General features: G+C 65.5%; 1 protein-coding gene across 6 annotated transcripts; it reads right to left on the bottom strand.

Moving 5' to 3' along the window:
* Window positions 1-1260: 1260 nt before the first annotated feature.
* Window positions 1261-13326, bottom strand: RNF44 (ring finger protein 44). 6 transcript variants are annotated; one of them, XM_031598168.2, is made up of 11 exons: window positions 13202-13326; window positions 4175-4355; window positions 3663-3879; window positions 3187-3354; window positions 2842-3018; window positions 2505-2666; window positions 2307-2431; window positions 2118-2205; window positions 1913-2034; window positions 1732-1831; window positions 1261-1636 (listed from the first exon to the last, which is right to left on the bottom strand). In XM_031598168.2, the coding sequence occupies exons 2-11, from the start codon at window positions 4279-4281 to the stop codon at window positions 1574-1576; spliced, it is 1329 nt and encodes a 442-aa protein (XP_031454028.1). In that variant the 5' UTR covers window positions 4282-4355; window positions 13202-13326; the 3' UTR covers window positions 1261-1573. The 6 variants fall into 6 exon arrangements, with proteins under 6 accessions (XP_031454028.1, XP_031454030.1, XP_031454032.1 ...); XM_031598170.2 differs by lacking the exon at window positions 13202-13326 and adding an exon at window positions 12950-13054; XM_031598172.2 differs by lacking the exon at window positions 13202-13326 and adding an exon at window positions 12457-12588.
* Window positions 13327-13415: the final 89 nt, after the last annotated feature.

The raw sequence follows: 13415 nt of genomic DNA, 5'->3' as shown, positions 1-13415 counted from the left end.
CCGGGGCGCGAGGCCGCCGCGCGGCACGGGGACTCCTTTGGTTATCTGTCACTGAGCGAGGGACGGGGGGGGCCGGGGTCCTGCCCAGGGGGCACCGAGCCCAGCGGTGCCGGCGGCGCGGCGGAGCTGCAGCGCCGGGCCCGGGCCTCGACCGCAGGCGCGGCGGGCGGCCGAGAAAGGGAGGCAAAACGGAGGCGACCGATCGCGACGCGCCTCCCGCCGCTCCCCGCGCCCGATCGGCCGGGCGGAGACCGGCGCCCGATCGCCGATCGGCGGAGAGCGGGCGCACGGCTTCCCGCCGATGGGCGGCGGACGCTCCCCGGCCGCCCGGAGACCGGCGCTCCGCTCCGCACCTCGGCGCGGCAGCGCGAAGGAAGGGAACGGAACGGACCGCCCCGCCCCGCCTGCCGGGCGCGGCCCCGCTCCTCACGCCTCGCCGCGACCCTTCGCCGCCGGGGCCCAGCCCCGCCGCCCGGCCCCGCCCCGCGGGGAGCGGCCCCTTGCACACGCCGCCGCGGGGACGGCCCTGAAAGCCTCACGGTCCTGCAGTGGCGTTGCGGACATGTGCAGTACAGTGCATGGCAGTATCAGCTGAGCACAAAAACCCCTCTCCCCACCCCCCTCACCCCACAGCCGGCTAGACGTAGCCAAGACCACGTTCCAAGCTGGTCAGACATGCATGCATATTTGTGAACATTTACATAGGGCTGGCGGCCGCGCGCGGAGCCTCCCAGGCGTCGGCAACGCGGGGAGGGAGCGACCCTCCTTCCCGCCCCCTCCCTCCTCGCTAATTAATCATGCAAAATGACTCGGGCCGCACCGCCGGGACGGCCGGCGCATTGCCGGGACGGCGCCGAGCGGCAAAACCCACCGCGAGGTCGCGGCAAAACCCCGCGCCGCGCCGCCCGGCCCGCAGGATGAGGCGCTCGGGAGCCCGGGGGCGAACCGCGCCGCCACGCTGAGCTCCCCGCCGGGCCCGACCGCCTCCGCCGTGCGCGGAGCGAGCGGGGTTTGGGGCCGGGGCCGTCCTCCCGCCTGGGAAGGACGCGGAGCGGTGCGGAGCGGCCGCACGTCGGCCCCGGGCCCGTCAGCACCCGGCTACGGTGCGCCCTCCGCCCTCCTCCCGCCGCCGAGGGGAAGAGTGGCCACGGGACCAAAGAAATGCGACGGGAAAGGAAACGGAAGAAAAAAAAAAATCCTACCCTAAAAACAAAACAAAACAAAACAAAACAAAACAAAAGAGAGAGAGAAACGGGGGGGTGGGGGGGAAATAATAATCCCTAGCGGAGTACAAAGACCTGGAAAGTGATGGAGCGACGACAGCGTCTTTGCAGTGCGGAGGACACGGCCGGCCGCCACCAGCAAACACCATTCGGCCCCGCAGCGCTCCGAGCCACGGCGCAGGAGGAGGGCTGGCCGCAGCCCGGGCTGCTCAGCGCTCACCGCTTCCGAGGAGAGGCTCTGGGGAGGGGGGGTAAGCGCACGGCCAGGCCCTGGCAGCGGGCAGCGGCCCCCGCCCCTGGCCCGACGTCCTCATCCCGTAACCAATTGCGCGGCACGGCGCCCGCCCGCCTCAGTCCGCCTCCCGCTGCACCTCCGACGCGTCCGCCCGGCAGATGGGGCACGTGCGGTTCGCCTGCGGGGGACGAGGAGAGAAGAGGGGGTGAATGGGGGGTCCGCGGTGACCGAAGCCCACCGGGGTCGGTGGCGTCCGCGGCCCTATCCGCCCACCTTTAACCATTTGTCGACACACTTGGCGTGGAACTCGTGGTTGCAGGGCAGGACGCGGAGCAGCTGCCGGGCCTCGAAGTCGCTGAAGCACACGACGCACCTGGGGAGGACGGCCGTCAGCCCGGCCCCAGCCCCCGCCCTCACCCCACAGCCCCGCCCCCAGCCCCCGCCGCTCGCTCACAGGGTCTGCTCGGACTGGTGGCTCTCGGGGTTGAAGCGGTAGGACGGGAGGTGCTCGATGTCTGCTTTGGTGAGTCCCCGTGGCTTGGCCTCCCCCAGCCGCTCGGCCAGGTTCAGTAACGCCTGCGGGAGATGCGGACAGCTCAGCCCCGGTGGAGACACCCCGGAACGCCGAGGTCACCCCACGGGGCAGCGGAGCCACGTACCTCGTAGTTCTCCATCTCCACATCATCCACGTCCAGGTCCAGGCTGATCGTGGGCCCCACGGCCGTCGGCGACACCGGAAGCATAGAGCTGCATGGGGGGAAGATAGGGCCCTCAGTGTGGGTGCCTCGGTGGGGACAGAAGCACCATGCCACCCCACGCCTCCCGCATCCCCCCACCCCAGTACTCACAGGAAATAGGGCAGGAAGCTCGGGTAGTACGGAGGGGGCGGCGGAGGGGGCGGCGGAGGGGGCAGCGCCTGCTGCAGCCGGTACCGCTGGGTGTTCAGCCGCCGGGGCATCATGTGGGGATATGGCTGTGGGGAGAGATGAGGGCTCAGCGCCGTGCCTGCAGCTCCTGCATCCCCCAGCACCGAGACGGGGACTTACCACGCCGAATGGCAGCTCTTGGTGCAGCGGGTCGTGGGGGAGGTAATGCAGCGGCACGGAGGGGGAGAGCGTGGGAGCGTGGTGGGACGGGGGGTACGTGAAGCCGGCGATGGGGTGCTGCTCCCCTCGCAGGTCCACATCATTGTCTATCCTCTGCAGAGGCTGTAGGGGAAACTGTTAGGCTGGAAGGGGTGTCTCAGATTTCATCCACTGGCATTAGCACGACATCGCACCCCATGCGTCCCACCTGGGGGGCTGCACAGACATCATACCCTGTTCCAGGGCCCCGTGCCTGGCTCTGCAGCACCAACACCTCCCCAGCCCTACTCTGACTCACCATTCGTGGGTGCTGGGCTTGGAGAGGCACAAACTGCCCCAAAGGAGCCATGTGGGGCGGCTGGTGGGGGGGCACTGGTGGCGGGGGCGGGTGCAGGATGTAATGGTCGCTGGAGATGATTGGAGGGAACGTCTGGTAGGAGACTGGAAGCTGTTGCATGGCGCATGCCTGGATCAACTGCAGGGTTTGGAGAGAAATGCGGGTCAGGGGCACTTCTGCCTGCCCCAGAGCATCAAACGGTCCCCACACCCACAGCCCCTGTGCTCTGGGGTGGCACCCACGCAGCCTTCAGGCAACTCATGGTCACCACCAGGTGTCCCCTTCTCTGTCCCCACCGTGACTCACCGGGGGTGGGAGGCAGCAGAGCGGGTAGTGCTGTCCACTGAACATCACTGAGCATGCTGGGAGCTGCTGGGTGCTGCACCCAGGGATGTGCTGGCTGGTATGGATGGGGAAGCCTTGCGTCGTGACGGTGGTGACCGTGTAGGAGAGAGGGACAGGTCCCTGGTGCACCTGGGGACAAGGCACAGAACATGTGGACAGAGGACACAGTCCCAGCTGGGCTCTCCCCATCCTGGAGGGGCAGCAGCAGGGCATAAAGCACCCAGCACTGGGACACAGCCAGCATCCTGCAGGTTCAATGTGAGTTTTGGACCTTGCTTTGCAAGCAGCAGTCAGGGTGACATGGGCTCTCACCCCACCACCACCAAAGGGGACCACCACAGGACATATCACAGGTCCCTGTCCTAGAGCTGGCTCTGAACAACACGGTATGGGTGCAGGATCACTCTCAGCACCAGAGCTGCTCCTGCAGCACCTACCTGGTCATGAAGATCCACCATGAATGGGTTCTGGTGGGGCGGGTGAGCGGCCGGGTGCAGCATTCGTGGCGGTGTGCTGGGGAGAGCGTAGGCGCGGGGCTCATCTACAGGGATGTGCGGCTGCTGGGGGAAGGCAGGGTGCAGCTGGGTCTCATCCTGGCCCAGCAGGGTTGCCAGAGGTCGGTCGCGTCGTCCCCACTGACGCCTGGCAGGGGGGCTGCGGAGCCACCGCAGGAGAGAAACAGAGCAGGAGTGACCCCCGGGCAGGGTCAGCGCCCAGTGGTGCAATGCTCGGAGCTGGGCTCCCCATTTGGCTGCCAACGTCGAGCTCCACTTGCCCTGTGTGTGCCACCCTGTGTCCTCAGCACAGGATTCCCCATGCTCCCCTGGCCATGCTCCCCACCCCGAGCCCCCCCAACCCACCAGGTGCTGGTGGCTGCCCCAGCAGGCTGTACAACCCACAGTGTCCCCACACAGCCATGATGGCCACTGGGACTCCGTGCTGCCCATACCTTCGCCGGAGGTGGTCAGGGCTGCTGCAGGGTCCCCCTGAGAAACGACGTTGGTTAAAAGGGGCAGAGGGAGGCCGCCTATTCACTGCCAGTTCCCATGGTCGCATTGGTGACGTCGGGAGCCGGATGAGCACGCAGGACCTCAGGCTCCAGGCAGGGCAAGACACCAGCACCTTGGATCCTGTGAGAACAACAGCAGGTCACGGTCTCTAAGCCTCTGGGATGGCAAAGGCTTGGAGCATGAACAGGAGCCCCAAATCCTCCCTGATATGGGATAGGAGAAAGGGAGAGGTGTGGAGCTGGCTCCAGGCAGCAGCCTTATCCCAAGATGTGCTGTGCAGTGTGACCCCAGCACTGCCCAGCCTGCTGCCCCCGGCACCCAGCCCCAGGCCCACCATCGCTCCTGGGACTGGAGAGCCTGCCTCAATCAGATACCCAGGCACCGTCCCTCTGCTGTGTGAAACCCCCATGCAGGACACAGACACTAAGTGAGACAGAAGCACGTGTTTTTGGCAAAGAGAAAAGCAAGCTGGTGACTGCAGCACTGTCCTGGGCTGCTAATGGGACCAGGTGCTCCCAGCATGTCTTCAGCCAAGCAGGGTTCAGTACTGTTCTGGGGGTGCTCTGTCCTGCAGGGCACCTGTGTGTCTGTTCTGCACCCTCTTCAACTGCCAGCGGGGCACTGGGCACTGCTCCACTGCCCTGCACCCATGGGTGTCCCCATGTCACTGCCACGCAGCAAAGTGCCACCCCTCCACAACTGGGGCTACTCATTGCCCAGCTCCACATCCTCCCGTGTCCCTGCAGCACGAGGTGGCACAAGTTCCAACCCAAGCAGCTCAAAGCTGTCTCCCCAAATCCAGCTGGTGGCCATCTCCCAGCACAGCGCCTGCTTCAGCCCTTCCTCCTGCCGCTCCATGCGCTGGCCATGTGGGCACAGGCTGAGCACGGAGCGCCCTGAGCCCGGCAACAGCACGGCAGGAGGCTGGGGGCGTCCCCAGAAGGACAAATGGCCATGTCACACCAAGAGGACGGCCTGACACCGTGCCGAGCATCTCCTCCTACTCTCACCCCAACCTGGGATGCCGGTTCTGAAGCTGGGGGCAAATCTCTCTCTTTCGTGCAAAAACAAAGCCGCCACAGCAGGATCGCCCAGAGCAGCCCGCGCTCCCGCCGGGGTCCCACCGCCGCGGGGTGCAGAGCCGTGCGCGGTCTGCGCTCACCGCGCCGCTCCGGGCTCCCCCCAGCGTCCCCGCTTACCGCCTCCCGCTTCACCCCACGCACACCCGCGGCGCCCGGGCCCCGCGCGCGACCCCCGGGGTCAGCGCCCGGAGGCCGCGGCAACGGCCGGGACGCGGTGGGGGCGGACACGCGCGGCCGAGGCTCAGCGGCCACCGGGCACGGGAACAAAGTTAGCGGCGCTCGGTGCCATCTGCCGAGGACCGCCGCCCGCACGGCCCCACGCCCCCCGCCGGTCCGTCCCCACGCGAGCGCAGGGTCACGGCTCGGCCCCGCCGCCGCCCGAAGTGCCGCCCTCCGCGCCGCGCCCCGACGACCCCGAGGGGCCGCAGCCGCCACGCACGGACCCTCCGAGCCGGGCACGGCCCCCGGAGCGCGCCGGGGCTCAACGGAGCTGTGGCTTTAAGAGCGGCCGCTCCGGGGCCATGTGCTCGGCGCCAAACAAAAGCAATAACAAAGGCGGCCCCGGGCCCCGCCGCGCCGCCCCGGGGCAGGTGTCCCCGCCGGAGATGGGGGGACGTCGGGGGGGCGGCGTCCACCTCCGCCTCGCTCCCGGAGCCGCTCCCCCCGCCCTCCGGACCTACCTGCACCGCCGGCCGGGGCCGCGCTCCGGGAGCCGCTGCGGCGCCCCCGCCTCCTCCCGCCGCTCTTTGTTCGCCGACGCCGGGCCCGGGCCTGCCCCCCCCACCCCCCTTCCCTCCCGCCCGGCCGGCCCCCTCCCCGCCGCTGCCGCCGCTGTTTCCGGTGCCTCTTTGTTACCCGCGGCTCGGGGCGGGCGGGCCGAGGCTGCCGCCGCCGGGGTGCGGGTGCGGGGTGCGGCCCCTTTAAGGCGCGGCGGCACGCACCGGGCCGAGGCACAACACTCGGAGGCCCCGGGGGCGCGCGCGCCTGGCGGGAGGGGAGAGGGGGAGCGAGCGGGCGGCGCGGCGCGCGCGCGACCCACGTGACCAGGCGTGTCACGCTCCGCCGCCATCTTGGAGGCGCGGGGCTGGGCCGCCACGCGGGGCAGCGCCCCCTCCCCCCCCTCCGCCCCCCGCCGCGCGGGAGGAGCGCTGTCATGGCAACGGTCCGCACCGAGCGGGGGCCCCGGCAACGCGGCCCGCCCCGCGGCGCCCCTCTTACCTCAGGCCTCGTCCGGGCCTCCGGCCCCTCGGCCGCTCCGGGCGGGCCGTGCGGACGGCGGATCGGCCGCCCCCGCGCTCCTGCCGCGAGGTGCGTCGATACGCAGGGAGCAGCGAGGAGGTGGGCGCGGAAGCTCCGCCGCCGGCCCCGAGAACCGACGCGCGTCCGCGTCCCGCTCAGGGCCGCTCCTGCTGCCCGCGCCCACCGCCTGCCGGGCGCACGCGGCTCCCACGGCATCTGTGCCCGGTTTGTTTGGGGGCCGGCAAAGCCTGCTGCTTCAGGACAGCCTCCGCTCCCCGCGCCGAGTTAAGCGAGCACAGAACCCCCAGGAGACGCCGAGCGCCCAGCCGGGAGCTGCCAGCCGGCCGAGGGCCGCGCCCCGCCACCGAGCACGAGGCGGAGCCCGCGGGCAGCGCGGCCCGAGCTGAGAGCCGCGTCCGTGCCGGGCTGCTGCCTTACGGCACGCCGAGAAACCGCCAGGTATGAGAGCCAGCCAGCTGACAGCCCTGATGTCATGCCTGTAAAACAGCCCTCCCCTGACAGCTGGGCTTTAAAGTGCTAACAACCAAAAGGGAGATAATTAATTTGTAACATCACCCCTTTTAAAGAAAACCTCAGAGCCGTGGCGACGGTTTAACGATCCGGTAGGCTCATCATCACCCCGAGCGGCTGTGCTCGGTTCTGTCCCGCCCCCAGATCCCTCCAGGCCCATCTCGAGGCCGCTCTGCCTGCTCTCACCTCCTCACCCGAATCCTGGCACACAACGACGCATACAGCAGCCTCAAGGCTTCCCCAAGGCATAGAGCATTCTGGGGCAAACTCCCTCTGCCCCAACAGCTGCTCCCGTGCCCTGGCAGGGGGCAGAGGGCACAGCTGTGACAGGAGTCAGACACCCCAGGAGGGGTCAGCCGAAGAGCTGATGATCACCCTCAATGTCCACTATTGGCTTCAGGAGCCAGGGACGAAGAGGGAGAGGAGATGGCACCATGCACTTTGAGCTTGCCCCTATTTCCTGGCAGAAATAGCAGTGCACCTTACAAGGTGGCCAGGACACAGCCTGACCCTAAGAACAGCATAAACAGCACACAGAGGCCCAGATGACAGATATCTGTACAGATGCTCCCTCCCAGCATGTTCCAGCTGCACCAGCTCCCCCGTGGCCAGCAGCTATTGATGTCCTCAAGACAATGGCAGGAGAAGCAAGTGATGGAACGTGGCTCTCTGGCAAGCAATGCTCATGCTCTGTGCCTGGCCAGGCCAGGTGGTTCATGTGACACACTGTGTGCCTGCCCAGCAGCCCCTGCAAGGGCATGCACAAGTGGCTCAGCTCACACCTGCCCTGTTCTGTCTTGGGGACACAGCAGTATACACAAACACCAATACATCATGCTGCTCCGGCTCTCTGCCACCATGTAAAAGGCCACTGCTGACCACCAGTGTGACAGCATCTTGATGCGGGCTTAAGCCTGGAGGAGCACAACAAGGAGCCCAAGTGACAGTGGCATAGCCAGTGCTTCTGGGCCAGGACAAAGGCTCCCGAGTTCATTCATCCGCCCTCCACCAGGGACTCTCGCTCCAGTCACAGAGCCAAGTGAGACCTCCAGCTCTAGCTGTGAAGGCTGCACATGCCTAGCTCTTGTCACAAAGAACTGCACAGGTTGAATTCAGGATCACCACAGCCCATCCTCTTCCTCACAAGAGCTAGAGGTCAGCACAACAGGAGCCTGCTTGAGCCCAGGCTCTTTGCGACACCATCTGCTGCTACAGACGTGCCACCCCCCTGGCCCCATATATAGGTCAGGTCTGTCACAGGATTAGCTGGGGCGATTGGAGCAATATGGGGAAGACTCCCAGTGGAGGCAGGCTCTCCCCCAGCCTCTCCTGAACACTCAGCATGCCATCAGCTTCCAGACATACCCTCCCCAGCCTCTCCACAAAGTACAGGAGAGATCCTCCCCACCATCTGCAAAACAAGCAAGAAGAAACTGGTACCAAGCACTAAGGAGTTCCTAGCCTTCAGGGAGGGACAGCAGGAGAATCCCCACCCTATCCAAAACCCAACAGAGACAAGGTGACACGGGACACCCCAACATCAGGAGGTGCTGCATGGTGAGGTGCTTTCCTGCCGAGGAGAGGAGCTCCCTCCCCGCTTTGCACACCTTGGTGGAGCTGAGTTCGCTGGCAGGGGAGGCAAGGACGCCTTCGCAGCGATCGCACACCACCCACTCACACCCCCGGGCTGCCAGCACTCCCATCAAACGCCTCCAGCCACACGCGTGGAGACGCTGACATGAGGAGCGAGGAGCTGCAAAGGCAGCGGAACTGATAACACCCAGTTTCCTGTCGATCTCTCTCCCACGTGGATTCTCTGATGTCTAATAGCAAGGCTGAGCTGCAGTGCAGAGGGAGAACTAGCAGTTTCTTCCTCTCCAGACCTCTGAGATAGCTGCTGCACTGCTGATCTTAACTGAAACCAGCCAGCAAGTTCAGAGCAGAGAGAAGACTCACAAATAAACAGTAAGCTTGCGCAAGCCTTCATTTCCTCAGGACAGGAATCTGCAGACACATCTCTACCTTTCTTCATTTGCCCTAGAAACAGCTGCACGACCTAAGCGACGTGACCAGAAGGCTGTGGTGCAGCAGTTCAGGTATCTCTGTAGCTCAGCAGCATCCAGCAAGGGGAAGCACCCTGGCTCAACCCATGGGGTGCTCCAGCCTGAGCAGCTGTCAGAAGGCATTCAGCAGCCTGTGGTGGCCCCCTCCTATGGCCACAAGCACAGTGAACCGTGCTCACCTCCACCTCCTTTCATCCTGCCACAGGCAGTCCCACAGCTCAGCTGTACATGGGCAGGGGGAGAAGAGCCAGCGCTTCCACATTCATCCCTACCCCGCCACCTGGGCAGTCCCCAAGCCCTGCCACTCCTTCCCTCTACAGGGCATAATGCTTCAGGACTTCTCACTGCTTTGCCCTTCACATGTTTACACTCCATTCATACAGCTCTGCCTTAAAGCAAAGACCACACCTCCCCCAGGCCACAGCTACCCAAGGGAGCAGGGGTACAGCCTGCCTCCCTCGCCTGCCACCCTCTGCAAGCATCCCACCCAGCCCAGCCTGCACACTGCATACACTGCACCAAGGGGCAGCCTCCAGACACATCCCTGCTGCTTCACCTGCTGGGCACAGGCCGGATCACTCACACTGCCCTTCTGCTGATGGCGGCAGCACCTGGCAAAAAGGACACAGGCAGAGCCAGGAGCCAACTGATGGCAGCAAGCAATTCAGCAAAACGAAGCGCCTCTTGAAAGCATGGGTGACGGTCAGGAAGTTGGGTTGGGTGCTTTGTTTTGCATTTTAGGAAGCCTACAGGGACATTGACAACCTGCAGCAATCATTTTCAGAAAGGAGCTCAGACAAATTCACGATTTGCAGCCACTATTTGCCCTCTTTTGTCCTTGATTTATAATTAGCCAGGGGTCTGCTTTCAAGATGCACTGAAACAGGCACTGACCACTGCCTTAAGCACAAAGGAAGTTTGCTGCCACACCTCCCCAGTACATCACTCACAGAAAACCCTGCACCAGTGCCTGGGGATAGTTTTAAGAGGGAAAAAAGCCACCATGATTTCCAAGCTGACAGCCCCTGTGCACAAAGCACGACTGTGCAGTGACAACAGAGCAGCCTGGGGCACAGGAGCTGGCTGACCTCTGCTACAGCTCTCGCCGGCAGATTTTTATTGTTCACCACTCGCCCAAAGCGCAGGCACACAGAGAAAAGCAACTAAGGCACTTGGATCAAAAAGCAAACGCAGCCGGGGAGCTGCACCGGCACAGCAGGGAAAAGGCAAGCTGCTGGAGGGAAGCAGGCTCTGCGCCTGCCTGGCCAGGAGAGGAAGAACCGAAGCCAAGCCCCTTCCTGGAGACACAGGCAAGGTGCTGGAGCCTGCGGTCACCTCGAGGCAGGCTCAGCCCAGAGCAGGCAGCTCATCACATACAGCACGGCCAGGCACTCTGCTCTCTGTGATCAAGCTAGAACCTCACACTGCTTTTTGGGGTAGCCAAGGGAAGCCCAGAGCTTTGTCTCTGCCACTGGTGAGGCCACCATTGGAAAAAAAAGGCTCCCGAGGTGCAGGCTGTGGGCAGTGCTCCCCTTACTCTTGCCTTGCACGCAGCCAAGCAGGGAGCCCTCCCAAAGCACCCCACTCTAGGATACCTGGTTGAGCAAATCCACCGGCCAACCTTTCCTCTAGCACAAAGCAGGTGACAAACCACATTTCTACAGCTGGCCCTAAGCAGGGAGCCAAGGGACAGCAGGAAGACGCCATGTGCCAGCAATCCGCCTCAGAGATGAAAACCCAACAGCATCAAAAAGCTCCGCGCTTTGCTGCCAACAGCCAGCGCTGGCTGCCCAGCCGTGCCCCGCGGCCAGGCTCACGTGACTGCAAAGTGGATGCACACGGTAGGAGTGGCTGTAGTGACAGCATTACCGCTTGTGTCGGACACACATCTAAGCCCAGCAAATCCCAGCGCTCTGCAGCGCTCATTTACAAACCCCACACGCTCTGCACAGGTACGCAGGTTTCAGCAAGAGCTCACTGCCCATGGCCTGGCGGAGACACCCAGAGAACAGTGAGCATGTGGCTCTGGGACCCCCTGGTGCCCAAGGATGAGCCTGTGCCATACCTGGGGCAGGGAGAGCCCTAGTTCGAGACAGGAGCCCATCCTGTGACACTGCCACTCCACGATGTCAGTGTGCTCCTGCTCCATGGATACACACACGGAAGTGGGGATACGTGATGGGATCAGCGGAATCTCACCCCACCACGCTCTGCTTCCCGTGGCTTTGTTTCACACTAAGCCTCTGATGCAGGACTTCACCAACAGCGCACACCTGGATGTAATGCCACAAGCCAAAGCCGAGGCCCTACCTGCTGGCTGTTACTTCATTCTTCTAACAGGTCCATAAAACAGGGATAATTAAATCTCTCCTAAACTCTCTTCCATTTAAAATAAAAATCTATAGTCCCTATTTCATTAGCTGGTTCTGGGTTTTACAGCTTGATCAATTCCCTTCACAGAGCCCCGGTCCCAGGCAGGCAGATGCAAACACACAGCGAGCAGCTTCCACTGTGCAAATCAATGGGGATTTGCAAAGTCTCCTCTCTCAGCTCTTTGTTCTGCACTTGCTGAGCGGGAGCCACGCAGCACATCAGGTAGGGGCTGTGTGTGCTGCACTGCCCGTGGGAACAGCGTTTCCAGGAGCCAGATGGGGCATGTGGTCCCTCCAGCAAGGGGACAACCAGCAGGGACCCCACAAACACGGCCTTAACCCCAAAGGCAAGGCAACCTTGTGGGTAGCACCACTCCTCTCCCAACACGGCCAAGCAGGACAAGGCCCAGCTCCAGCAGCCAGACAGAAGCAGCAGCTGCTCTCACCTCTCCTGCGAGAAGCGGAAGAAGCAGAGCAGTGGGAGCTGAGCACTCAGCTCACCATTTCCTGCCTTTCCTGCCCACCCTCCCCCCCATCTCTGTGCCACGGCCAGAGCAGCCAGGGCTCCAGATGGCTCCGCCACCCCATGAGCCGCTCCCGTGGGCACAGCGGGGAGCTGCTGGCGGCCGGCAGCAGATGGAGGGACCTCAGTGGGAGCCACACGGACAGCACCCGCCTCCCACCCCACACACTGGGGCAAAGGATGCCGTCCTGCTGTCCCCTTATCGGAGCACAGGGACGAGCTGGGCTGCAGCTCACCATCACCTGAGGTCGGCGGAGCAGAGCTGGGCTCCCGCTGCCCAGCCCCTTTCAAAGCAAACACCCAAAGGTGACAAACAAAGGCACCCAGCAGGCACTCCGCATTAGCAGTATTTTTAGACGCCGCTCTGGAGCCGGCCTTATTATTTTCATTGCAACGTGCATAATTACCCACCATGCACCGCAGTGACATCAGGCAGCAGCCCGCTCCCCTCCACAGCCGCCGCGGCCGCTCCTCCTCCTCCTCCTCCTGCTGCTGCTGCTGCCGCCGCCGCTGCCGGGGCTCCGGCCTCAGCCCACGCACAGCACCGGGACGTGGGAGCCGCGCACCCCGGGGCCGCGGAGCCCGGGGCCGGAGCCGAGGCGGCTCCAGGCGTCGGCACGGGAAGCGGGGCCACGCACGGCTCGCGGCCGGGCACGCAGCAGGACGGGGCGCTGCCGGAACGCGGCGATGCCGCTCAGGGCCGCGGACACCCGCACGATCCCCGGCCCGCTTAGGCCGCCCGCACGGCTCGGCGCCCCGCGGCGCTCCCGCGGAGCTCGGCCCACGGCGCGGCGGGACGGGGCCGCCGGACCCCGCAGCGCAGCGCAGCGCGTCCCACGCAGCGGCACGGCCGCCAGCACCGCCCCACGCGCGGGGCCGCGCTCCGGACCCCGTCCCCACTCACAACTTCCGCAGCGGTTCCGCCGCTCCGCTCGGCGCCGGGCGGTACGGACGGGGCGCTGCCCGAGCACGAAGCCCGGCCCGGCCGCGCGCAGCGAGGAGCCCCGAGGGCGGCCCCGCTTCCGCTCCGCCGGGCCCGGCCGGAACGCCCTCCCGGTACCGGGGCCGCGCCCCCCGCCCCCGGCGCGCCCTGCGGCCCTGCCCCGCTCCGCCGCCCCCCGCCGCGTCCGGGCCCGGCACCGCGCCCCGCACCTACCGGAGGCGCCGCCCCCCGCCGCTCGCGGGCCGCTCGGTGCCTGCCCCGGCCGCGCTCCGGGCTCAGCCCGCTCGCATGGCGCGGCGGCCGGGCCCGCCGGGCTCGGTGTCCGTCCCGGTGCCGCTCGCGCTCCGGCCTCGGCCCCGCCTCGTGGCGCCCCCGCGCTCCCGCCCCGATGGAACCGGCCGCCCCGCGCCGCCCCCTGCGCCGCGCC

This window comes from Phasianus colchicus, chromosome 15, assembly GCF_987193195.1.
Source record: "Phasianus colchicus chromosome 15, bPhaCol1.hap1.1, whole genome shotgun sequence".
NCBI classification, from domain to species: Eukaryota; Metazoa; Chordata; class Aves; order Galliformes; family Phasianidae; genus Phasianus; species Phasianus colchicus.
Note: the sequence above shows the minus strand (reverse complement) of the source record. Positions and strands in the feature narration are given on the sequence as shown.

Coding starts and splice junctions, on each gene's coding strand:
- RNF44 (XM_031598168.2), bottom strand. CDS start 4,281: ATGCGACCATGGGAACTGGCAGTGAATAGGCGGCCTCCCTCTGCCCCT. Junction 3,019..3,186: donor TCTGCTGCCTCCCACCCCCG/GTGAGTCACGGT, acceptor CAAACCCTGCAG/TTGATCCAGGCATGCGCCAT. Junction 1,832..1,912: donor CACCAGTCCGAGCAGACCCT/GTGAGCGAGCGG, acceptor CGTCCTCCCCAG/GTGCGTCGTGTGCTTCAGCG.